At 47.9% G+C, this 26,876-nt stretch overlaps 1 protein-coding gene and 1 non-coding gene across 2 annotated transcripts; one reads left to right on the forward strand and one right to left on the reverse strand.

Annotated features, from left to right (window-relative positions):
- PODXL2 (podocalyxin like 2) lies at positions 1-26,660 on the forward strand. The gene is made up of 8 exons (XM_070421583.1): positions 1-146; positions 3,947-4,225; positions 14,685-15,469; positions 16,223-16,297; positions 21,846-22,002; positions 22,841-22,902; positions 25,379-25,558; positions 26,220-26,660. The coding sequence occupies exons 1-8, from the start codon at positions 77-79 to the stop codon at positions 26,430-26,432; spliced, it is 1,821 nt and encodes a 606-aa protein (XP_070277684.1). The 5' UTR covers positions 1-76; the 3' UTR covers positions 26,433-26,660.
- LOC139014701 (U6 spliceosomal RNA) lies at positions 8,179-8,285 on the reverse strand. Its single transcript, XR_011472267.1, has one exon. It is a non-coding gene; the product is annotated as a U6 spliceosomal RNA (small nuclear RNA).
- Positions 26,661-26,876: the final 216 nt, after the last annotated feature.

The following is a 26,876-nucleotide window of genomic DNA, read 5'->3' on the forward strand; positions in this document are numbered from 1 at the left end:
GCCGCCGCCGGAGCTCGGCCCCTGACGCAGGCCGAGGCGCCGCGCCGCTGCTGCTGCGGGCGGCGACGGCTGCACCATGGGCCGGCTGCTGCGGGCTGCCCCGCTGCCGCCGTGGCTGCGGCCGCTCCTCCTGCTGCTGGCCGGGGGTGAGTGCGCGCCGGCGGCGGGCGGGCAGCGGCGGGGCCGGGCGGGCGGGCGGCAGGCCGCGGTGCTGGACAGCTCCCGGCCGCCAACAAAGGACCGGCGCGGGGCGGGAGCGCGGTCTGGCGGGGCTGGGGCGCCGTCCTTCCGCCACACGCGCTCGCGGGGAGTGGGGGGCGTGGGGCGACCGCGTGTGCCTGCGGTGTGTGTGGTTCCACGCGAGCGCCACACCCACACATGCACATCAACGAGTGAGCCCGGGAGTCGCGGCGCCCGAGCACGCTCCCTGCGGCGCCGGACGAGGGGCGCTCGGGGCCGGCCCCGGGGCGGGGAGGAGGACGACCGGGCCCGCCGGCCTCTGCGACAGCCTCCCGGGAACGGGAGACAGCATTTGAAGGTCCCCTGGGGCCGCGACAGCGAGCGGGGTGGGAGTGTCTGCGGCCGCGAGGGGGGCTGCAGCGCCTCCCCAGACCGCTGCTGCGGCAGTGGGGGGTGTTTACGTGCGGGCGGTGCTGGGCCGGAGGAGGGTGTGTCGTCGTGCGTGCGGCTCCCAGGCTGTGCTGGGCAACTTACTTTATTCCGAGCCGACAAAGAAGAGGCGCGGCGGCCCCAGCAGGTCCCTGCGTGTGACAGTGACAGTGCTGGATAGCTCCCGCGCAGCGGACAGCAGGGTGTGAGAGCCCCTCTGAGATGGTTCCCATTCAGTTACTCAAGGGCACTGGGATGCACGTGGGCGATGAAAGGGTCGGGGCGGGGGGCAGCTGTGCAATGGATGTGCCTGAGCAAGAGGCATTCTGAGAACAGCTGAGTGGCAGACTTGGGGTTTAGGTGTGTGCTGGGGAGGGGGGGGTCACAAAGTATGTGACAGCCTATGAGACAGGCCACCAACACAGAATGGGGGTAGGAGGAGGGAGAAGGGCTGTCTGCAAGAGTAGGTCATATCAGGACATGGCTAAACAGCCTCTCCGCGTGGCTGACAGAGCGAGGGGGAGAGATGTCATGAGCATATATTAAGGTCTGATGGGTACCTGGTGTTGGTGGAGAAGAGCACTGGGGTGAGTGTGTGCGTGGATGTGGATGTGGATATGCGCTCCTGGATCAGGTAACCTGGAGTGACTCCATTTCCAACGGACACACAGGGGTGTGACGTGCTTATAGGCAGCCGCGTGCATGGGACACTGGCTAGGAAGCACTTCCCATACAGTTAACCCACCAAGGCGGGCACGTTGTGTGATGTGTGTGAGTGGAGGAGAGACTAGTGAAGGATCTCTTCCTGAGGGGAGGAGCAGCCTTTGCTTGCTGGTGGCAATGAGATGTGCCGTTACCATGGGCCATAGTGACAGAATCCCAAGAAAACCGCCAGGGAGGGGAGAGGGGCCATCCTGAGCATGTCTCAGGAAGGCCAGTGCAGCAGGGGTCAGTAGGGATGGGTAAGGACCTAAGTGGTGTGCACAGGAAAAATGTCCACAAGTGTTTCAGACACACACACACACACCTCCATCCTTGCAAATCTTAAATCCTCTTTGAAGAAGGTGAGGTTCAACAAATAAATTAAAATTGATTAGTTCACTAGTTCTTTTTGTGACAGCCACAGCAGAACTGGCCATGCCCCACTGTAACTGCCTGGACCCTTACATGGCTAGCCGTGGATTACTGTGGGCAACGTTTCTCCCTTCTATTCTTTCCCCTTCTCCTTCCCATACACATTCCTCATGACACACATATTATCTCCATGTATGGGTTACACGTGTGAGTCTAACAGTATGTCTCTTTCTTACACACCTTTGTGTAGAAACCCTACAAAACCCTGTAGCGTTGTTTTTCTGACACACACACACACATGAGTATAAGGGTGTATGTGGCAGGGTGACAGTGCTAGGCAGTTTCTGCTGTAGCTGACACTCACGGGTGTGAGGGCTGTGTAACAGATACTGCCGGGCAGCTCCAGGACTGGTGTCTGGCAAGGGCTTAGGGAGATCTGGACTACAGAGCTGCTGATTAAGAGGATGGAGCTGATGGTGAGAATCAGAAAAGGATGCCTGCATCAGGAGCAGATTGCAGGGGAGATACGACATGGGATTACTAGGCCTTGTGTTTTGTTTTGTTTTTCACTCATTTGCCTGTTTTTCGGTGTGTTTTGGTCAGATTTTCATTATTTGAGGCTGATCCTCTCAGTGGTTCTCAACCTTCCTAATGCCACGACCTTTTAATACAGTTCCTCATGTTGTGGTGACCCTCAACCATAAAATTATTTTCGTTGCTACTGCATAACTGTAATTTTGCTACTGTTATGAATCGTAATGTAAATATCTGATATGCAGGATGTATTTTCAGGGGTCGCGACCCACAGGTTGAGAACCGCTACGGCATGCCCCTTCTTTTTCTCTTCTTTCCTGTATTGGCAGAGATGAAGTAACAGAAAATTATAGGTGTTAGAGAAAAAAAATTACAGAGTGTAATCCTGAAATTTTAAATCAGGTGGGGTCTCAATTAAGGCCGATTAGTTAAGTGCGAAAGTACTTACACATAGAATGGATAAGTCTCAGCTACTATTTTGATGGGCAAGTTTGAAAATAAGTAACCTCTCTTAATTACCTAAATAATTACTCATTGCCAAAGCTGTTGAAAACATCAAGGTCTATTAAAAAAATAATTATAGGGAAAAATAATTCAAGAACATGGAACTGTTTATTGGAGAAAGAATGAAAAACTAGGTTCTTTTTTTTAAACACACAGCTTTCAGTAAGGTTATCAAAATATCTGTTAATTCCTGCCAGGTTGTTGGGAAAGGAAGACAAGGATGGGGAAGGGAGAAGAAGTAGAGAAAGATGGTGGCTTCTCTGCTTGACTGGTAAAGGAGTGGGGTTCAGAGAACGGAGGACTCACCTATCATAGAAGTGGTAGGGGATAGACCCAGTGACTTCCTCAGACCATAGTCCTCTGCACAGAGAGCTTCACTGACTAAAAAGGATATTATCCCCAGAGGTGGGAAATCAGCAGGACTGCTGGTCAGACTTTCCTCAAGAGGATAGACACAGTTTTCTCAAGATCCAAACTGCGCTGGAGAGCCTAGGGACAGTGGCTTCTCTGCCACCACACCACAGTTCAGCTCTGAGAGAGACAGTCCTTGGATTTTGAAGAGGCAAGGTGTGTTTGATCCTCCAGTTATTTTGTAAAAGGTAAAATTCCAAGAATTCTTGCCCGGCTGGCATGGCTCAGTGGTTGAGGGTCGACCTATGAACCAGGAGGTCAGGGCTCAATCCCCCGTGGTGGACATGTAGGAGGCAGCAGCTCAATGATTCTCTCTCATCATTGATGTTTCTATCTCTCTCTCCCTCTCCCTTCCTCTCTGAAATCAATAAAAAATGTTTTTAAAAATTCCAAGAATTTTAAAAAATCAGTTTGCACTTTTCTAAAAAAGCTGAAGTGCCCGGCCAGTGTTGCTCAGTGGTTGAGCGTCGATCTATGAACCAGGCGGTCAGTTTGATTACCTGTCAGGGCACATGCCCAGGTTGCAGCCTCAATCCCTAGTAGGAGCATGCAGGAGGCAGTTGACCAATGATTCTCATCGTTGATGCTTCTATCTCCCTCCCTCTCCCTTCCTCTCTGAAATCAGTAAATATGTTTAAAAATTATTTTTAATGAGAATGGCATCTCAGAATCCCCTCGCAGTCCCTGGGTCTTAGGACTGTCCCCCAAAGACCCACCCCCCCTTCAGGTTCTTTGTTGTGGAGACATGTCTTAACCCCACAGCAGCCTGTCCTCTCTGGCCTCTCATAACCATCGGGCTTTTGTGTTTGTGCAGGGGTGTCCTTGGGCGCGTATGCAGCCGGGTCTGATGAACCTGGCCCAGAGGGCCTCACCTCCACCTCCCTGCTGGACCTCCTGTTGCCCACTGGCCTGGAGCCGCTGGACTCAGAGGAGCCCAGTGAGGCCATGGGACTGGGAGCTGGCCTGGGAGCCCCTGGGTCAGGCTTCCCCAGCGAAGAGAGTGAAGAGTCCCGCATTCTGCAGCCACCACAGTACTTCTGGGAAGAGGAGGAGGAGCTGAATGACTCTAGTCTGGACCTGGGACCCACTGCAGGTAGCTCTTCTTAACAGTGTGTGCTGATTGCAGCTGGGTAGGAGCCACTCTTGGCAGAATGCCAAAGGACCATTTCCTTGCTCAAATCATATCTCGTCTCTCTCTCCACCAGCTTTCTCTGTGCATCAGAGCCAAGTCTCTGGGATTCGGAACGTCTTATAGGCTCAGGAGGCCCTTTTCTCTTTAATATTCACTGCTATTTAGTGAGCCTGTATTCTGTGCTCATAATATTATCCCCAGTTTGCACATGAGAAAACTGAAGCTTAGAAAAGTTAAAAGCATGCTTAAGGTCATGCAGCTGTTCAGATTGTCAAGTCATGATTCAAGCTGAGGTTTTTCCAAGGTCTGGGATTGTTTGTTTTTCTGTACTGTGCTGTATTGTCTCTGTTGAAGGTTCCCAGAAGTCTACACATGCCATGTCCTGCCTTAAGTCTCTCTGGCCCCATCAAGGTGTTCTAATTGTCTTGCCCTCAGTCATGGACCAGAGCTGGTTTCTGGACTTAGAGAGCATGACCAATAGAAATGTGGGACCTGGGCTCAGCAGTAATGCATGTACCACGGCTGATTACAGATACAACAGAGCTTCCATGCTTCTAGCTACAGCAGCTGTGCACATGTCCTTGGCCAGCAGGAGCCCATTTTAAATGCCGGACTGTCAAATCTGTGTGTGTGTGCATGCGTGCATGCACATGGGGGTTACAGAATTTAGCTCTAATTACAAAAACAATATATGAAAATTGTAGAAAATATGAAAATACAGAAACAGTACAAATATAAAATCCTGATATGATCTCACAACTAAAAGATAATTACTATTAATAGTTTGGAGTGCATCCTTCTAGTCACTTTTATGTACAAAAATGGAATCATAGTGGACATAATGTCTTCACTTAAAATATTTCAGAAATGAATTTCTGCATCATTAATATTCTTTTATAACCTGATTCTTAATAACTACATAGTATTTCATCATGTGGCTCATCATATGTATGAAACCAGTTCTCTATTGTTAAATATTTAGGTTGTTTTTAGTTTTTATGCTGCTATAAATAGACTCATATGTTTTTGTACTTTTCTGATTCTTTGCTTAGATAAATTTCTAAAACAAAATTTCTGGGTCTAAAGGTGTGTCAGTCAGCATCCCAATCAGAAACTTAAGACAGAATCAAACTAAGATAATCCAAGGAGGGTTTATTTATAGAGCAGTGACTTTACAAAGGTATAGGTAGGGAACAGGTGACCACAGAGGAATCCAAGGCTACAGAGCCATCAGTGCCCTATACTCAAAGGGACAAAAGCAGGGAATGATGAAATGAACCTTCAAGGGACAGACAGTGGTAGGGGAAGGTGGCCAGACAGGGAAGGTACCAGGAGAATAAGTACTCAACTTCCCTCCTCCTATCTCCTGCCCATAATTCTCCTTTCTCCTCATCTGCCCAAGAGTCAGGTCAGGAAACAAAGCATGGCCTGTTGATGTAATCCACGGGGTCAGTCTTCCTGGGTGAAGGCAGGGTAGAAAGGGTAGAGACTGGATCTGTCTGACACAAAGGATATGAATCTTTCCACAGCTTTTGTTAAATATTTCTAAATCACCTTCTAGAAAGATGGTTCCAATTTGCATACCCACCAGACATAATGAATGCCAGTTTTTTGAACCCTTCCCTCTACTGAATTTTGTCATTTAGAAATCTTTGTCAATTTGGTAGGCAAAATTATAATGGCCTTTGATTACTAGTAAATTCTAACTTATATGTATATATATTCACACACACATATATTATAGGTATGCATATTCTATGTATTCTCTATATATGATATATACATATTCTGTCCATTTATAGTTCTATTTAATTTGAAGCATAGTGTAATTAAGAGAACAGGTGTTAGAGTTAGGCAGATTCCACAGTTCCAGCACTGCCGTTGAACAGCTATATGATTTTTGGGAAGTAACAACCTAAGTCTGTTTTATCATCTGGAAATGGGGATAATACTCATATCATAGGGTTGTAAGATTTAAATGCAATAATACATTTAAAGTGCTTACTACAGTGCTTGGCATATTATAAGTCTTCTGTAAATATTAACTATTATTATTATTACTTTTTCATTTTTTTCTACTGAGGCTTTGTTTATCACTGTACACATCTATATATCTAAAAGCCTAAGCGACCGAACGACGGGTCGACCGGTTGCCATGATGCGCACTGACCACCAGGGGGCAGACACTCAATGTAGGAACTGCCCCCTGGTGGTCAGTACACTCCCACAGCCAACCTCCTGTGGCCGGCCAACCTCCAGTAGCCAGCCAGTCTCCCAACCCCCCATTGGCCCTGATCGCCAGCCAGGCTGAGGGACCTCACCTGTGCACAAGTTCGTGCACCAGGCCTCTAGTTTCCATATAAAAAGGATACTAATCATTTCTCTGACATATATAGAAAACATTTTTCTGGTTTGTCAATTACCTTTATTATAGTAATTTTTGATATATCTACATTTAATTTTTATAAGCTTCAAGTAATCTTTCTTTTTTCATGTAATTTTAAAAAACATGTTTTCATTGATTTTGAGAGAGAGAGGAACAGAGAGGGAGAGAGAGATAGAAATATCAATCAGCTGCCTCCCGCACACTCCTCACCAGGGATCAAGACTCAACCCAGACATGTGTCGGGACTGGAATCGAACCAGTGACCTCTTGATGCATAGGTCGACACTCAACCACTGAGTCACACCTGCCAGGCAATAGTCTTTCTTTTGAAATGTTTTTATGTGTTTTTCTTTGCTTTATGTTTAGAAAAGCCTTTCCCTCCCTGAAATATATGCACCTTTATTTCTTATATATTTTGGGGGCCTGATTTTTTAATATTCTAACTGTAATTTATTTTTGCATGTGGCATAAGATAGGGATCTCATTCATTTTTCCCATGTATATAACCTATTGCTGCAGCAGTATTCATTGATAAGTCTATCCTCTCATCACTGAAAAGAAATTCCACTTTTACCTGGTACCAGACAATTATATGTACGTGGTCTTTCTTTGGGCTTTTTCTTTTGTTCAAACTATTGAGATACCAGTCTAAGACGAGCAGTCATTCAGAGCGGCTGGTTGAGAAAGCAGTAGTTATGCACTTAGACCTTCCTCAGGATCACAGCGTAAGGCCCTGATTTTGATGAACTCCGATTTGTTTCACACCCCTCCTTGCTTTGCCCCCCCCCTCTTTCATATCTCTCTCTCTCTCTCTCTCTCTCTCTCCCTCCTCCCCCCCCCCCCCATTGGCTTCTCTAGGTGTTATTATAATAAAAATGCCTGTCATTCATTGAACACAAGCCATGTAATGGGCACTTTGCATACATTCTGCTCATGCCAAGTCCACATCGTACCAGCTCCACAACACAGGTCTGTTTTCTTTTTTAAAAAATATTTTTTATTGACTTCTTACAGAGAGGAAGGGAGAGGGATAGAGAGTTAGAAACATCGATGAGAGAGAAACATCGATCAGCTGCCTCCTGCACACCCCCCACTGGGGATGTGCCCGCAGCCAAGGTACATGCCCTTGACCGGAATTGAACCTGGGACCTGGAGTCCACAGGCTGACGCTCTATCCACTGAGCCAAACAGGTCAGGGCATAAGTCTGTTTTCTTATCTCTGCTGTACATACCTGAAGAACTGTGAGGTGGGGACACAAGTGCCCTCCAAGGGCAATGGGCAAGAGATATAGAACAGGTGGAGGAGGAGCGGCGTTTTGTCCAGGCTCCCTCATTGCTCATCTTTTGATTAGTCTGCTTGCCCACAGCGAGAGCTTTGCCCAAGGGCACATACTTGTGTACAGCAGAGCTGAGTCTAGAATCAGTTTTTCCTGAGCAGTGGTACCTGTGGACCTGGGTTCTTGCCACAGGAGCACATTGATGGGATGTGTTAGTTAGGGAACCCGTACATTTTTTTAATTGGAAAAAAAAATATATAGAATGCTTCACAAATTTGTGTGTCATCTTTGCACAGGGGCCATGCTAATCATCTCTGTATCTTTCCAATTTTAGTATATGTGCTGCCAAGGTGAGCCCGTACCAGTACATTTTACTGTTATCTGTATTATTGTACAGCTCATTCTAGTTTGTTATGCCTAGAACCAGAGCTGGTGCCTTCCTTCCCCTTCTGTAGCAGTGATCCTGGGGGTGGGGCAGAGGTCCAATGGCAAAAACAGCTAGTGGAGTTTCTGCTTGACTGATGATGAGTGGGTTTCTTTTCTAATCTTGGCTTCAGTCTCTTTATCTGTGAGACCATGCGAATGATAGCTTGAAGTCTTTTGTAGATTTAAAATATTATGATTCTCTGACATTTCAATTGAAAAAAGTAGTCTCAGCAAAGTAGGGAAAAAGATATGTAATGTAAATTTGCCACTTTACCATCAAGCCAACATAAAGCCAGATCAATTAACTCATGCAGAATTGTTAATGATTAAGGATATTTTGCCTGGCCAGTGTCACTCAGTGGTTGAGCATCAACCCATGAACCAGGAGGTCTCAGTTCGATTCACCATCAGGACACATGCCCTGATTTCTGGCTTGATCACCAGTAGTGGGTGTGCTAGAGGCAGCCAATCAGTGATTCTCATCACTGATGTTTCTCTCTCTCTCTCTCTCTCTCTCTCTCTCTCTCTCTCTCTCTCTCTCTCCCTTCCTCTCTAAAATAAATAAAAATATATATTTAAAAAAAAAAAAGAATATTTCCCCAGGTTACTTATTTATCTCAAGACTTAGGTGTCCCTATTGTCACCCTCCACTTCTTTCATTTTCTAAACTCCTTAATAAAATTCTCTGCAAGCAGTTTTAATTTCCCCAGTGAACAAGCTGATTGGTGTTCTGCAAGAAAAGAGATAACTCTTTGGGCTTGGCAAGTTTTAGAAAGCCTACTCAAACAGGCACACAGGTGTTTCCTGGCTCAGTAACTGCAGGTGGGGTCCTGGGGTTGAACCTGAGTCAGAGCCTGCCTTGCTCCACCGTGCTTCCCCTTCAGGCTTCATTCTTAGGCAGGCTGTTCCTGTGTGGTGGCTTCAAGAGCCCCTAGTACCTGCAATTTCATTCTTCTTTTATGTAACAGCCCCAGCAGAAGCAAAATTTGCCTTTCCATCACTTTTGGAAAAATAACAGAGGGGAAGCTCATTAGTTTGGTTGGAGTCATGAGCCCATCTCCCACCAGTCCTAAGGCCATGGGGACAGAGGTCTCTCACTGGCTCATAGTGGGTCTTGGGGCCCTCTACTTCTGGACTAAGAAGAGGGGAGAATTGGAGTGCCATTAACCAAAAGGGGGGGCGGTGAAATGATGGTTGGGCATAAACCACATTGCATTCATAAAGTATTTATATTTTATAAAGTATTTTCACATACGTTTTTTACCTCACTGCAACCAGATGAAATTTGTAAAAGCAGGCGTGGTTAGTATCGCTGTTTTATAGATAAGGAAACTGGCTTAGAGAGGTGTAAAAGTGGCACTAAATTACACAGGTAATAAGTGGCAGAGCTGAATCTCAAATCTGAGATTTCTACTTCAAGATCTGCTATTCCTTCTCTATATGAAATCATTCATGAGGCTACTTTAATTACTGTTGCCTGTAATGAATTTTATAGAAAGCAGATCATCAAAGCAGCTGTCTGATGGGACCTAGACATTCATTCTATACAGTGAATCCTTGTTGAGATTATGTCTGCTATAGAATGATTTAGCCTTCTGAGTCACTGCCCATACATCAAGCATGTTTACTAAGAGGAGGACCAGCTGACAGAAGCACTTCACCTAGGCAGCAAAAAAAATAAAAAATAAAAATAAATCTGAATTTTTGTTTTATGCTAGTAATGAGTATCATTATATGAAAGTTAGAAAAGGCAAACAACTTAAAAGGAGAAAATAAACGCCACCTATAATCCCATCACTCAGAATTAACAAATGTAAACATGTATATCTTTCTGAATTTTTCCCATATGGGAAATACATAAAATATACTTTCACAAAAAATTGTTATTATAGTGTACAGATCTTGCTGTTTCAGTTACCAGCATCTTTCCAAGCCAGCGAACCCAGCTTTCCAACCTCATCTGTAAGGCTGATCTCAAGAGTGATGGGCTTCCATTTCTCAGTCTACCCCCTGCTGTGTGAGACTGGTTGGTTCCAGTCTTTGTTGTGTGAACTGTGCCATGATGGAAATTTTTTTTTTTTATGGGAAGTCTTAAAACCAAATTGTTATGAACATCCTTAATTGTTTCCTTAGGACCATGGTCGGCAAACTGCGGCCACATGAGGCTCTTTGGCCCCTTGAGTGTGGCTCTTCCACAAAATACCACAAAATACCACGTGCGGGCGCGCATGTACAGTGCAATTGAAACTTCGTGGCCCATGCGCAGAAGTCGGTATTTTGTGGAAGAGCCACACTCAAGGGGCCAAAGAGCCACAGTTTGCCGAGCCACAGTTTGCTGACCACTGCCTTAGGGTGCACTTCTAGAAGTGAAATTGTGGGTTTAGAATGTGTGTTTTAAAAACTTTTCATTCATATTGCCACCCCCCTCCAAAAATGTAGACTGATTTCTGTTCAAGTCAGCACTGATTCAATAATGGCCATTATATATATATGTTGGTAGGCCAAAAAAATTTATCATCTTGTTTAGTTTACGCTTCTTTCATGACTACTGCAGTTGAGGTAGTTTTTAATTATACTGAAAGCGTCTTCCTTTGTATCTTTGTTTTATACAAATCTATTATGAGTTTTGTGAGTATTTTTATATTAGCGTTCAGTTAACTAGCTTGAGTGTTGCACTCAGGGGACAATTTTCAGTGATTTAACATTAATCTAAAGAGATATTTAAAGTGATTTTCAAGGCCACTGGCCCTGATGCCTGTTTTAATTCCATGTCTTAAACAGAGGAATCAGTTCATTAATATTTAAGCAGATACAAAACATCATCCATGAAACATGGCTTTCTTGGATGGAAGAAATAAAGTCCAGTGTGGCCTTGATAAATTGGGGAACAAGACCTCGAAACTGTGATGAGCCCTGGCCAGTGTGGCTTCGTTGGTTGGGAGTTTTCCTGTGGACAGAGAGGTTGTAGGTTCCATTCCTGGTCAGAGCACTTGCCTGGGTTTCAGGTTTGATCCCAGTGGAGGTGCATACAGTGCGTTCGGTGTGTCCAGGAGGCAACTGATGGATGGGTGTTTCTCCCTCCCTCTCTCTCTAAAATAAATGAAAGCTTGTCCTGGACTAAAAAAACAAAACAAACAAACCAACCAACAAACAAAAAACCTGATGAAATAAATATAAGAGAGAGAAAATGCAACATGATCGATTTAGAGAACAAAAGCCAGTACCATAGTGAGATTCAAAGGGAAAAAGAAAAGAATCCAAGTTGTCAAGAGACCTGGAGCTTCATCATAGTGACCCCTAGAGGCCTCTGAGCCACCGATCACATCGCTGGGGAGAATGCGGCTTAAGTGCTGTGACGAATGATGTTACTTCCATCAAGAACCTTATTTTACATTGTGCATCAGTTAGTCTCTAGTTCAGCAGTTCTCAACCTGTGGGTCGCGACCCCTTTGGTGGTCAAACGACCCTTTCATAGGGGTCGCCTAAGACCATCCTGCATATCCGATATTTACATTACGATTCATAACAGTAGCAACATTACAGTTATGAAGTGGCAATGAAAATAATTTTATGATTGGGTCACAACATGAGGAACTGTATTTAAAGGGCCAGAAGGTTGAGAACCACTGCTCTAGTTAGTGGATCTTGTTTAGTTTCAACAATTCATTCAGCATATATTAGTTGTGTAACTACTCTGTTGATTTTGTATAACGACTGTTAAAACGATGGTGAATCCAGAGTTTTCACAAGAGAAGCAAAATATTAATAGGAAGGGTTGCAAATAAGGAATAATTATTGATGGTTGTTTAGCCCCAGGGAAAGAAGGCTAAATTAGGGCAACTAAGACATATGTATGTGTGTGTTTTTCCTGAGGGAGATACTTCCCAGGTGATCCTCACTTCGTAGATAAAACAGAAATGGGCTTAAGGTTTAAGGAAATTAGGGTGAGAGAAAAAAAGGCAACAACAGCAGTTCCTCTCTAAGGAGGCCAAGATGTGTTCTTGAAGAGGATTGTGACCCCACCTTTTCTAGACTTCCTAGGCACCTGCCAGAGGGCTGAGGCAATCAGATAGCCTCCTAGATCCCTCCTAGTGTTAGACCCCTAGAACCCTCATAGTCCCATTATAATAACAGGTTGATCACAGATACTATCTACTGGGAGCTGGATTGTGTGGAAAGCTTAGAGGAGTGCAAGACATATAGTGAGACTTTTAGAGATTGCCTTGGGAGAAAAAAGTACCTTCCATGGGACAGGTGTTTTTGCATTCATTATGTCATTTCATTTTAGCCACCTGTCGCAGAGGCTGGGTGTGCAGAGCCTAGAGGCCAGTCACCCAGAATTCTAATCCCTGCCTGCAGAACTCTGAAGCTTGACCTTGGCTCTCACATTTCACCCAATCTGGTGATTCAAGCACAGCTTTAAAGAGATTGGCTGTGACCAGAGGGGCAGATGAACTGGGAGAGGTAATGTTACTGCTGTCAATTTGCTCTTCTCAGCGTCTGAAGACAAGTTTTAGGGCTGGCCTGACCAGGAGGTGTCTTGAAAGACTGGCTTTGACTACATATGAGCCTGAGTTTTACAGCTTTACAATGTGCCAAATTTAGCTTCAAAGCTTAGAGAAACTATCCTCTACTCTCCAAGCTCTTGTTTCCTCATCTGTAAGAGGAGGGCAATGGGCCCTTGGATCTTGTAGGGCCCCTATCTGATACCCTGTATCTGGGATGGGGAGCCTGATTTCCCCCAGGACTTACAGAAGATGTAGTTTCCAATGATGGCCACCAGAAGGACTGCAGCTTCACAGCGCTGGCGTGTCACCGAAGGAAGGAAGTTCACAGCCCATCACTGCACGAGGAGACTAGAGGACTGGGAGTGGCCCACCTTACCTGGAGAGGAGACCCATTCCCCCCTCCCTCCTCCTCACCCCTGTTGCTGCCCTCCTCTCCTCTCCCTTTCTTTTCTCACCGTATCTCTGGCTCTCTCCTTTTCCTCATCCACCTCACTTCTTTTTTTCTCTTCTTCAATTGCCAATTTACTCCTTTATTCCCCTCCAAAATGACAGCTAAGGCTTCTGCTCCTTACTCAGTGTTGCAAGTCCCTGGAAGCCTGGTCTCCCTGCCTTGGACACCTGAATGGGACAAGCATTCTTCCCTGTCCACCAGGCTTGTTCTCTGTCATGGCAACTGTGTTCCTTTCTCCTGGAGTGTTCTGAGCTCTTAGTCCAGGATGACCTGCTCTCTTTTCTTCTGGTGGTTCCAGCACATTCACTAGCCAGTTAAAATGATATATATCTCTATCTCTATCTCTATCTCTATCTCTATCTCTGTCTCTGTCTCTGTCTCTGTCTCTGTCTCTATCTCTATCTCTCCCTTCCTCCTTCCTTCCCTTCCTCTCTCTCCCTTCTCCCTCTCCTAAAATTTCAAATTTACAGAAAACTTACAAGAATAATTCCTATATACCTTTCACTTAGGTTCCCCTATTGTTAACATTGCTTTATTCTGTATATGTATATGTAGACATATAGACATAGAATTTTTCTAAACAATTTGACAGTAAGTTGCAGACCCATAAATACTTCAGTGTATATATTTTTTCAATACTCACCTGAAGACATGTTCTTTGATTTTTAGAGAGAGAAATATTGATGTGAGAGAGAAACATCAATCAGTGTCCTTCTATATGTGTCCCACTGGGAATAACCTTCAACCTACGTTTGTGCCCTGACTGGATTTTCCCCAGGACTTACAGAGGATGTAGAGGCCCTTGGCCTCTCACTAGCTCTCCTTGCATCTTTTTCATCTCCTAGTCAAGGCCTGGGTTATAGAATAAGAGCACAGTTTAGGAACAATGGTCATAATCTGTGGGTCTCATCTATTCCTATGATCAGAGAGAGGGTCCTTACACCTCATACAGGGAACCTTTTCTAATGGGGTGTTCTTGGTGAAATCCCCAGATGAGGAAAAACAAGCAAATTATAAAAACAATAGAGAAGATATCCATCAAACTGTTAATAAGGGCTATGTCTCTGAGGGGTGTAATCATATAAACTTTCTACTTTATACATTTCTATATTCATGGAATTTGTGTGTCAGATTTATGTCATTTTTATTATCATGAAGGAAATGAGGGCCAGCCTGGCCTCTGTTTCCCCCGCAGTCTGCCCCTTCCCCTTACCCAGCTATATTTCCCAGTCTTTTCTGATATAATCAATAGTGCGACCTCCCGCTGTTCTCCCGAGGGTCTCATGGTTCTTTTATATCATCTGCTCAGCAAATACTGAACAAATCAATGAATAATAAAACCAGTGAATGAATTTTCCATCTCTGTCCTTAGATTATGGTTTCCCAGACTTGACTGAGAAGGCAGGTCCTATAGAAGACAGCAGCCAGGGCCAAGAGGCGTCAAGCCTCCCCCCTCCCTTGCCTAAGATGAACCTGGTAGAGCCACCTTGGCATATGGCTCCTGGAGAGGAGGAAGAGGAGGAGGACGAGGAGAAAGAGGAGGAGAAGGAGGATATAGAGAAAGAAGAAGAGGAGGAGGAGAAGGAAGAACTGCTGCCTGTGAACAGAGCCCAAGAAGAAGCCCAAACTCAGGTCCACGACTTTTCTCCCACCAGCAGCAGCCAGACTCCCCTGGCCCCCAAACACAAGCATGAAGATTCTGGGGACCAGGCCTCCTCAGGTGTGGAGGTAGGGAGCAGCATGGAGCCAAGCCTGTCACCACCCTCAGTCACCCCAAGTACAGTGACCCTAGAGGGTCAGGACTTCACTAACCAGGAGGCAGGGGACACAACGCTGCCAGCTGCAGGGCGTGAGGTAGATTTTGAGGCTCCGCAGGAGGCAACTGAGGAGGCTACCATGGGAATAACTGTGTTGGCTGGCAAGCAAGGGGAGGTGCTGTCCTTGGCCTCATTCCCTCAAGCAGAAGCCCCAAGTGGGGCTGAGACCCCAGATGAAGACCCCCTTTACCCTGGAGCCTCAGCCACTGTCCCCCTGGCCTCCCAAGACATGGAACTGACACCGTCCTCTGCTACCTTGGGACAAGAAGACCTCAGCCAGCAGCCCCAGGAAAGGCAGGCTGCCGAAGCTCAATCCAGAATCCCCTGGGATTCTACGCAGGTAACGTGGAGGCACATGCAGGCCTCTGGCTACTCTGGGGCTGCACTGCGGTGGGAGGTCTGCCAGGCTGAGCATGGAGGGCCTTGACACCAGGCAGAGTCTCAGCAGAACTGCTGGGGGTGCATACCTCATGGCTCAACAGTGGGTGTCCGCACCACACTTAACCTGCCAAGTGGAAGCTTTGGAAGAGTCTGCTGCCTTGGCCTGGTTTTTATTTGTTCAGGTGCTGCTGCTGCTACTCATGGCTTCCACACTGCTTATGACAGTGGCGAGAGTTTGTGTTTGACCTGCATTCTCTCCAGCCGTTTCCATACCCACCATCACATGCACAGTCACCCTCTGCTCCTCCCCTCATCATCCCTGCCCTGCGCGCACACCCTCCAACACCAGAAGGAAAGGAAGGGGGTCCTGAGTTTTTAGCCTATGCATCTGGCCTACAGAGCATTAAAAACAAAGTTTGTTCCTAGCTGGGGCAAGCTCTCTGTAGGCTGGCCTCTTGGGCACAGATTCCTCTTCCTTTGTGTCACTCCTGGCCTCCTCCTCTCACTTGCTCCCTGAAGACATATGGGTTTGTGAACGTGGGTTGGATCCTGGGCATGTCACCTTGCACAGGCTGTCAGCTCCCACCTAGCTATCACAGACCTATACCTGGCCTTCACCTCCCAGCTTCTCAGAGTTTCTACCCAGGCCCTCTCTGGATGCCTTTCCTTATACCTTTGTAACTGTTACTCTTCTTTCTGTTTCATTGTACAGGTGGTCTGCAAAGACTGGAGCAATCTGGCTGGGAAAAATTACATCATTCTGAACATGACAGAGAACATAGACTGTGTGAGTGCTGAGCTAGGCTGAGGACCGCAGGCTGAGATTGGAGGCAGGCGGGCAGAGTGGAGGCAGTGGGCAGGCACTGGGGAATGGGCAGTGGATGGGGTAGAAGGCTTAGCTCTTAAGTCAGAGGGGGGCTAGCTTCACCCAGGGGATGAACCAACATCCAAGAAAACAGTGCTTTCATGTTTTCAAATTTCTAAGGGCTCTTTTGTTCTTGCCCCCTCCAATTTTAATTTAAAGGAATAGTTTTGCTCATGCATGCAGTATCTTATCTCTCTGAGGATATGGAAATCATTTTTTAACATCTTTTCTTCCTGTATCGGTTGCTTTCCTGATTTCTTTGTTTCAGTCTCAGTTTTCCACATGCGTACTCTCTTCAAATGTCTGGCGGTGTTTGCCACCAGGAAGCTGGCTGGAAGCTTTGGGCGTGGTGGTGGAGTTTCTTAACTATGGCTTCTCAGGAGGGTGGTCTGACCGGGTCATTTCTTTTGAAAATTTCTAATCCCAACATCGTTAGCTCCTTCCTCCTAGGTGATTAGATCCTTTGAAAAGGGGACTTCTTTTCTACTGGGAGTATAAGGGGCTGGTTGCCAGTGTTCTGGGAACCAGGGTGGGGAGAAGGCTGGGCGTCTCAGTATTAGAAACATGTGCATGCATATATTTTACTCCCTTGTTTACAATGTGAGCCCCCTTTCATAGTTGTGCCTGGTGTCTCCTGTGCCCTCTCTCCTTGGCTTGTAGATGACTGTCTTCTCCCAGTGTCCTCACATGGTGCTCCCCCTGTTCATATCTGTGTCCTCATCTTCTTCTCTTGTAAGAACACCAGTCATTGGATTAGGGCCCTCCCTAATGACCTCATTTTAACTTAGTTGCCTCTTTAAAGGACCTGTCTCCAAATACAGCCACATTAGGACATACTGGAAGTTAGGACTTCAACATATGAATTTGAGGGTGACACCGCTAGTCCTTAGCAATACTCTTGCATTTTTTCCCCTTTAACAATATAGTCTGGAAACCACTTTATGACCATTATAGAGATCATTCTTTTTAAAAAATATTTATTCTTTTTTTAAAATTATATTTTTATTGATTTCAGAGAGGAAGGGAGAGGGAGAGAGAGATAGAAATATCAATGATGAGAATCATTGGTCAGTTGCCTTCTGCACGCCCCCTCCTGGGGATTGAGCCCACAACCTGGGCATGTGCCCTTCACTGGAATTGAACTCGGGACCTTTCTGCCCACAGGCCGTGGCTCTATCCACTGAGCCAAACCAGCTAGGGCAAAGTCTTTATTATTGAGAGTATTACAGATGTTTCCCCCTTTTTTTCCCTTGCCCCCCACTTCCTGGTTCCTGCCCCACTATCTGTGTCCATGGGCAATGGATATGCATATAAGTTCTTTGATTAAACTCTTCCAGCTTCTCCTTCTCCCTTCCGTCTGAGATTCGCCAGTCTGTTCCATGATTTCAAGCCTCTGGTCCTATTTTATTGTGTTCATTAGATTCCACATATACGTGAGATCATGTGATATTTGTATTTCTCTGTCTGGTTTATTTCACTTAGCAAAATCATCTCTAGGTTCCTCCATGCTGTCTCAAAGAGTAGTAGATCCTTCTTTTTTACAGCTGCATAGTATTTCATTGTGTAAATGTACCACATCTTTTTTTATCCATTCATCTAATGATAGGCACTTGGACTGTTTCCAGATCTTAGCTATTGTAAATAGCATTGCTATGAACATAGGGGTGCATATGTTCTTCCTGATTGGTGTTTTGGGATTCTTAGGAATATATCCTAAGTGGGATCACTGGGTCAAATGGCAGTTCCATTATTAATTTTTTGAGGAGACTCCACACTTGTTTTCCATAGTGGCTGCTCCAGTCTGCATTTCCACCAGCAGTGGACTAGGGTTGCTTTTTCTCCACATCCTCGCCAGCACTTATTGTTTATAGAGACCATTCTTAATCATTTTTTACAACTGAATAATAACTCCATTATGTTTGTATACCACAGTTTATTCATCAAATTTCCTTTGTATGGGCAATATTCTGCAATTACTTCCAATGTTGCAGTGAATAATGTGTGTGTGTGTGTGTGTGTGTGTGTGTGTTTGCGTGGTTGGAATGTATATTCAGAGTAAATTCTTAGAAATGAGATTCCATATGCAGTTTGTTAGATATTGCCAAATTCCCATTTCTCTCTCATTCTTCTTAGAGGTTTAGGGCCTTATTTTCCCATCTACCTTGTCTTTTATTATTTTTTTTAATAATTGCTTTTTTTATTTCAGAGAAGAAGGGAGAGGGAGAGAGAGATAGAAACATCAATGATGAAAGAGAATCATTGATTGGCTGGCTGCCTCCTGCACGCCCCCTACTGGAGATCAAGCCTGCAACCCAGGCATGTGCCCTTCACTGGAATCAAACCCGGGACCCTTTAGTCTGCAAGCTGACACTCTATCCACTGAGTCAAGTGTCTTTTAATACACTTTTATGTTTTCTATGTCTTTAAAATCTCTCTGATGCATTCTGGGTGATTTTCTAGCTCTAGCTTTTAAATTAGTAGCTCTCCTCAGTTGTATCTAATCTTCTGTTTGACCTACCCATTGAGTCATTTATATAGATAACTATTTTATATTTTTAGAATTTCTATTTGATTCCAAATCTCTTTTTTAAATTTTGTTCTCTTCTTTCATTATGGTTTCTATTCCTTTACTTCTTTAATTATTTTAAACATACTTATTTTATTATCTCTTTTATATTTAATGACACCACATCTTGACCTGTCAGTTCTCCTGTTTGTTGCATTTATACCTTATTCCCTCATATGGATCATAATTTATTGTGATCTCATCTTAAACCCCAGGGTGTGAAAGAACTTCTACAGAGTGATTTCAGGGAAACTTCAGGAGTTCTAATAGTTTTAGAATAATTTTAAATTTATTTCTTGGCTTAGATTTCTATACCACAAAAGACTACAAGTTGAGATTCCACTCCCAGGTGAAGTGCAAGCCTGGGTTTTTAAGTGATTTTACGTAACATTATTTCTCCTACCCATGGACACAGGCATACCCCTTATAGCTCCTCCAGGTGAGTGGAAAATTTTTTGAGTCCCCATTTTACTGAAAGGGCTGCTCTTTGAGGCTCTGTCCTGGTACTCTGCTCTAGTTCCCCACCCTGCCGGGGCCAGGAGCACATTTCCTGTCTCCATGTGAGCATTGAAAGTCAGGTCTCCAACTGCTGGATCCAATATCTGGGTCCTAGAATTACTGTGGCTTTAGTGTCAGCTTACTCTTCTGGCTTCAAGTTCCATTTGTTTTTGCCTCCTTTGAGCTTGAAGTTGGGCATGCTTTTAGAACATCTTCATTGTTTTGTTGTATTTTGTCCAGTATTTCTATGTGTTTGTAGCAAGGTGGTAGAGCAGAGCTTTCATCAATTCTATCTGTCATCTTGCCAGAAGTCAAAATGTTCTGATGAATAATGAGATGTCCCTTCCTGTTTGTCATAAGAACCATACCAGTGGAGCTGGAGCCCCTACAGTGGGAGAAACTGTGTGATTTGTGAGGGTCATCTGCCCAGGAGTTAGCAGAGAAGACAGTTTATACCTCTGAGTGTACTGCACTTAAGAAAAGTTCTAACGACTTACAACATACGTCCAGAAAAGCACACAAATCTTAAGTATACAGCTTGATGGATTGCCTGGCTGGAGCCCACAGACTCACAATATCACCCCTGGGAGAGTCTGATGACTGTATATAGAATCATACCATTGATTTTGTAAGTAGGAATTAAGTGTCGGTGGCCTGGGAGAAAAGCCCTGGCTTTGGAATCTAAATCATCTGGGTTCAAATCCTGGTTCTGCCATTTGTCAGTTCCATGACCTTTAGCAAAATACTGCACCTCTCTGAGCTTCAGTTTCCCCATCTGAAAATGTGGGCTTTGGTCCTAACAGCCTGGGCTTACGATGATGATCAAGCCAGGCAGACAGCTGGACCCGAGGAAATGTGGGGCATGCACACGTGGTGAAGCACAGGGCTACTGCATGGGGGGAGGCACTACCTGTGACAAGAGGGTGGGGTTTATTTGCAAGCAGTGGGGTTGCTTGGACACAGTGCATTCTGTGTACCTGCTCAGGCAGGTGTGAGCTTGCACCCCTTCCCTACACACACACACACACACACACACACACACACACACACACGAAGATGGTAAGAACCATTTCAGGAACTGGGACTTTCTAGCTGCATATGGCTATCTCCAGGTACCAATCTTCTTCCCAATTCAAAACTGAGTTGGATTTCTGTTAGGCCAGTGAGTGCCAAAGCTTGAGCCTGAACCTGCCACTTGCCATCCTAGTGGCCTTCAGGTTGACATGAGGTCCAGGGAAGGCTCATTAGTTTGGGCTCTAACAGAAAGACTAGGAGTGTCAGCAGTCCCAGAGGGGTGGCCTGGGGAGATGCCTGTGCCTTACGGCAGCCCTGGCTTGCAGCTTCACAGAAGGGCACTCAAGAGAGAGCTGAGCAGCTGACAGGGGTGTCTCTGGCAGGGAATTTTGGACTCCAGAAGTAGGGGATAGTTGACTTCCCAGGTACAGGAGGGAGAAGGCTGCTGGAGAGGAGCTAGGGCTTAGGGATGCAGGGAATGGGTAGCAGTTACAGGGCCAAAGGAGGGTCTGATTCCACATGGGGCTAGGCAGGGACAATGGCAGGCTGGGAGCCAGAGGTAGGGTCCTGGTCTCCAGCCCCAGCCTGAGCTCCTGCCACTCACTGAATTCCTGCTCAGTGCCAGGAATATATATATATATATATATATATATATATATATATATATATCCCCCCAAGACAATCTGAACAGTACAAGAGAGTGTCAGATGAGAAAGAAGTCTCCTTACATCCCTCCTCTTGCTCCCAGCCCTGCTTTTTTTTGGGTGGGGGATTACCATTTTAACCATCTCTGCTTAGTTCTTCTGGCCACCACCACCAGCATTAGGGTACGCAGACATCTTTCTTGATTCCCCAACTTTATGCTGTATCTCTACAATGACAGAAGAGAGATGAGCACAGACTGCTTCCCACCTCACCTCCTGATCTTTGGTGGCTGTATGGTTGAAAATATCTTTTGTTGTTTTTTTTATCCCTGCACCCCAAAATATTCATTCCTTACACTATACACTTGAACACGGATGCACCATGAGCAGTCTTCCATACTCCTTCGCATGCTACACACTCACTTCCTGGACTTGTCATCATATGTGGGCCTATCTGTACTCCCAGCTCAACTGCGAGTATCCCTGGATAGGCCCCACACCCTCCTCATGGTGCAAAGCCAAGGTGGGAAGGAGCACCTGGATGCCTGTAGGCAACAAACCCACAGTCCTCTAGAAGGCAAAGTTCACAGCCTTTCCAGTGGTCCAGACCAGCCCCCTCTGAAAGAGCCAGATGGCCTTTCCCAGGATTTGGCTGATGGGCGGAGGTTGGAGTCGGGCTGGGTCTCCAGGCAGGGGTATTTAGAGCTGTCTCCCTCATTGAGCATAGGCTTTCTTTCTGCCCCTGTAGGAGGTGTTTCGGCAGCACTGGGGACTGCAGTTCCTGGCTCTGGTGGAGGAGGTGCTACCCCGGCATGGTAGCGGCCACCACGGGGACTGGCACATCTCCCTGAGCAAGCCCAGTGAGAAGGAGCAGCACCTTCTAATGACCTTGGTGGGCGAGCAGGGTGAGCGGGGGGGAGGGGCACCCACAGGAGGGGGGTCGTTGGTATGTTTGGGGAGAGGGTCCAAGAAGGCAGTGGGAGGCAGGCCAAACCAGCAGAGGTTTCCCAAGGCCACGGAAGCTCTCCCGCAGAGCTGTGAGAAAGTGCAGCCAGGGCTTTTGGATGAGGGGTGGGCTTTTAGGATAGCAGGATGAGGTGCTGCTTGAGCCTCCTAGTTGAGGATCCAGGAGTACCAACAACAAGCTTGAAGGCAGGAGGAGGAAGGTGGGAACACTGGGAATAGGAGGGGGAAGAGTGTGGTTTCAGTGCAGGTGCCAGACAGTGGCACTGTATACTTTGTGGTGGGCTGAGAAGGAATGTGTTCAAAATGCAGACTTAAGGAGCTGTGGAAGTGACCGCCTGGTATCACACCTGTCACTTAGTAGGCACGCACTGAATCTTCTTAATGAGTCAATCAGTGGGCAGCAAGCAGAGGAGAGAGTGGTTGTGTATATACCAGGGAGCCAGGGAGTGAGGCTCTAGACCAGCCGTGGGCAAACTACGGCCCGAGGGCCGGATCCGGCCCGTTTGAAATGAATAAAACTAAAAAAAAAAAAAAAGACCGTACCCTTTTATGTAATGATGTTTACTTTGAATTTATATTAGTTCACACAAACACTCCATCCATGCTTTTGTTCCGTCCCTCCGGTCCAGTTTAAGAACCCATTGTGGCCCTCGAGTCAAAAAGTTTGCCCACCCCTGCTCTAGAAACTCAGGCCAGAGGCTGTCCAAGGGGACCAGGAGTCCAAAGGGGGAGCGCCTCAGTGGCCAAGGCTGGACTGATGATGCTGTCTCCCCCCAGGGGTGATGCCCACTCAAGATGTCCTTTCTATGCTGGGTGATATCCGCAGGAGTCTGGTGGAGGTAAGAGGGCAGGGACGAGTTCCCGTCCTGTTCCTTAAAGCTCTGGCAACCGGGCTACCATCCCTGAGGGCAGGAGGGTGGCCTGCACCATGTGGTGCAAGGAGCAAAACACAAACTCTTACTCTGTAGTTCTTCCTTTCAGGTCTCCTAAGACACAGTCCCCATGGGAGAGACAGTATGTGAGCACTTAGCGATCACTGCACTGTGCATGGGACAGCCAGGAACTGCCAGCTGGGAGTTTTCTGGGTAGATAGTGGGAGAAACACTACAAGTATGCCTGGCCAAGGGACTGTTCAGAAGCCTGGTGGGTGGGAGCACATGCTGTGGCTCTAGAACCACAGGAGAAAGCACAAGAGGCCTGGGCATTTCTTCGGAGACCATGAGAGTCTGCAATGCTTGGCCAGCTGGGGGGCTCCTGGGGGTGAGGGGTGGGGCTCAGGACACAGCAGACAGGCCTTCTTGAGATTCACCCCTGACCCAGCCTCTGGCCCATCCTGGAGACTGTGGCTGAGGAGACAGGCTGGCTACCTGTGCATGGTGGAGCAGAGCCATGGCTGATAGGAGGGGCAGGTCCCCATTGTTCCTCCTGTTCCTCATTCACTTCCCTTCCCGAGGACAGTCACCATCTCTAACAAAACCCCTTCCACTCACTGTGAAGTCCAGTCATCTGTCATCAGTCCTCTTTTTTTATTGATTTCAGAGAAGAAGGGAGAGGGAGGGAAAGATAGAAACATCAATGATGAGAATCATAGAAACATTAATAATGAGAGAATCACTGATAGGCTGCCTCCTGCACACCCCCTACTGGGGATTGAGCCTGCAACCCAACCTGGGCATGTACCCTTCACTGGAATTGAACCTGGGACCCTTCAGTCTACAGGCTGACACTCTGTCCACTGAGCCAAACCAGCTAGGGCCAGTCTTCCTTCTTATTGAGGGCTGTATAATATTTGACAGCAAAGATGAACTGTGCATGACTGTGGTTCTGCCTCTTCAGTACACTCAGGGCAAAGAGATGGATTCTGTGGGGTTTCTGGGGTTTTTTTTTTGTTTTTATCAGCAAAGCGTGTTGAATCCTTACTGAGTGCCAGACGGTGCTCGGTTTCCTCACCACCGCCCCAGGGCTTGTGAGCACAAATAAGGCACCTACTGAGTACCCTCGGTGCTCGGTGCTCCATTTAAGGTTAGAGTGGAGGCCCAGGGAAGGCGGCGACTCACCTGAGATTGCACAGCTAGTAGTAGTAGGAGAGCCAGGCTTTGGACTAGGCCCAAGACGCTGGTCTTCCACCAAATGCAGTGTCTCTACTAAGGGCTGTTCTGGTTGTGAAAGTCTTGGTTTGTGAACCCCGAGAACTGGTGGGGAACAGGCTGCCCTTGATCTTTTTTATAGACTCTCCTGACTCTTCTCCCAGTCCCTGGGTGTTCTGGCTTTACTGGACACTTCATGCTGACTGACATGGCCAAAGGCATGCCGGGCATTTGGAAGTATATCAGTGGGCAATTTAGCAAGTTCTAGCAAGAAATATGGACCCTTAATAACTTCAGTCAATAGAGGAAGGTAGTGGAAATATATAGGCGATTCACAGAAACCAAAGGAGAGCTGAATAACTGGCATTTGAAAGGGGAGTGCAAGGCAAAAAGGGAGCTCCCAGCTCTGCATCAGGAGCCAGGAAAGAGCACCTATCTTTTGAGGAGGGCACCTCACCTTTGCTCCCTTTCTGCCTGGATGCTGATTTGTGGAGAGAACATCTGCTGGGCCAGGTCAGGGCACAGCAGCCTCTGGATCAGAGAAAGCAGGCCCACCTAAGACAATCTGCAGTGTGGGAGTGGGGTTGGGCAGCTAAATACCATTGGTGACCACTCCAGTGGGAAAGGGGAGGGAGCTGGGAGGCTGGGGTGGCCCCTGTGGGCTGTCCCCAGTACCCCCTGCACTGTCTCTGGCCCATAATGACCAGGATAATACCAGAATACCCAGGGGCCTAATTCAATGGTGTTGTGTGGTGGAGGATGTGTGGCAAGGGGATCACAGCTGCCCTTGTCTGTTTTCTTTCTTTTTAAACTGGTGGGACAGGTGTGGAGACTCAGTCTAGTTTGGATCATGACTGGCAGCATGAGCTTGGGCAGCCTCAGTCAGGGGCGGGGGTGGGGGTAGGGTCCCAACCTGATGGATTTTGAGCCAGACTTCTTTCCCACAGGGTCAGGGTCAGGCAGTACCATGCTGGGGGTGTGGGGGGGGGGCATGCAATAGAAATGTAGGGTAGAGAGGCTTGGAGCTGCCCCCAGGTGAACAGGGTGGACATAGGGCAGAGAGAGTCCCTCATGAACACTGATCCAGGCCCCTTAGGGAGCTTCAGGAGCCAGGAGTGTGCCAGCTCCTTCTCAAAGCCTGTCCCTGTTCCTAAGCCCCAGCCCTATGGGGGTGGGAGCCATGGCACCCAGGGCCTCAGCTGAGGAGCCTGGCCCCTCCCACCCCCAGATTGGCATCCAGAACTACTCCACAACCAGCAGCTGCCAGGCCCGGGCCAGCCAGGTGCGCAGTGACTACGGGACGCTCTTTGTGGTGCTGGTGGTCATCGGTGCCATCTGTGTGATCATCATCGTGCTGGGCCTGCTCTACAATTGCTGGCAGCGCCGGCTGCCCAAGCTCAAACATGTGGTGAGTGTGGGGGCGGGTGGGGCAGAGGTCGTGGGCTGGGGGCAGTGCTGGTGGTGATGGGAGTGCCCCCGCAAGCTGTCATCTGCAGACTCTGTCATCTCAGGTGGGCTGGCAGTAATGGCCTGGGTTGGGGTACTGCAGGTGAGGCCACTTGTCCAGAGCATGCATCTCAGTGGACCTTCTGTGCAGGTCACCAGCCCCACCCGCAGGAGCCCTCCATGGCACCAACCCCTCCTGGGCAGAGCCTGAGCTCATTTGGATGTCTTCCTAGAAGCCCTGGGTCAGCAGAGCACAGGGGTCCAGGAAAGACTCCTCACAAAGGAGAGGGCAGGGCAAGACACCCTTTCCCAGGAGTCCCTTGGAGTCTATCAGGAGGCTGTTGGGAGGGATCAGCTGGTGTTAGTCAAAGGATCAGTAGAATTATTTTAAGAAAGGATTTGGGCTGTGGGAACAGAGCAGAAGAGAGCAGGAGGGAAGTATCATCTGCGGAAGGTCCCTGGGGTTCCCTGTGTAGGGTCTTACAGACTAGGGAAGGAGCAATGACGTGACTTGTTCAAGGTCACAGGTCAGGTCAACGGGGCACGTTGTGCAGCTGGTGGGTTGGGCTGGGGCCCGGGCCGAGGCCGAGGCCCTCGCCCAGCAGCCTGGTCCCGGCCCGCAGTCGCACGGCGAGGAGCTGCGCTTCGTAGAGAACGGCTGCCACGACAACCCCACGCTGGACGTGGCCAGCGACAGCCAGTCGGAGATGCAGGAGAAGCAGCCCAGCCTGAACGGCGGCGGGGCCGTCAACGGCCCGGGGGGCTGGAGCGCGCTCATGGGGGGCAAGCGGGACCCCGAGGACTCGGACGTGTTTGAGGAGGACACGCACCTGTGAGGCGGGCGCCGGCGCAGGGCCGGGACAAGCAAGGCGGACCCAGGGCGCAGTCACGCCCCTTCCTTCCCCGGCCTCGGCACCCTCCGCAGCCGGGTTCCCGGTGCCGGCTCCTCCCACTCCCCACCCGAAACGATAATGGCACAGCCTTCCCCACCCCAACCCACGTCCCGAGGGGCGGGTCCCGGGACCCCCATTAAAACTTCCCGGAGCTCACGCCGGGCCCAACCAGTCCGTCTGCCTGACTTGATTTTTGCTGCGAGGCGGGCTCTGGTGGGGCGGGGCGAGCGGGAGGAGGGGCGGGGCGAGGGGCGTGGCTAGCGGGAGGGAGGGGCGGGGCTGGTGGGGCGGGGGCGGGGCGAGCGGGAGAAGGGGTGGGGAGAGCGCTGGAGGGGCGTGGCGAACGGGAGGGAGGGGCGTGGCGAGCGGGAGGGAGGGGCGTGGCGA

This window comes from Myotis yumanensis, unplaced genomic scaffold (genome assembly GCF_028538775.1).
Source record: "Myotis yumanensis isolate MYYU_CA2020_CCGP unplaced genomic scaffold, mMyoYum1.0.hap1 SCAF_7, whole genome shotgun sequence".
NCBI classification, from domain to species: Eukaryota; Metazoa; Chordata; class Mammalia; order Chiroptera; family Vespertilionidae; genus Myotis; species Myotis yumanensis.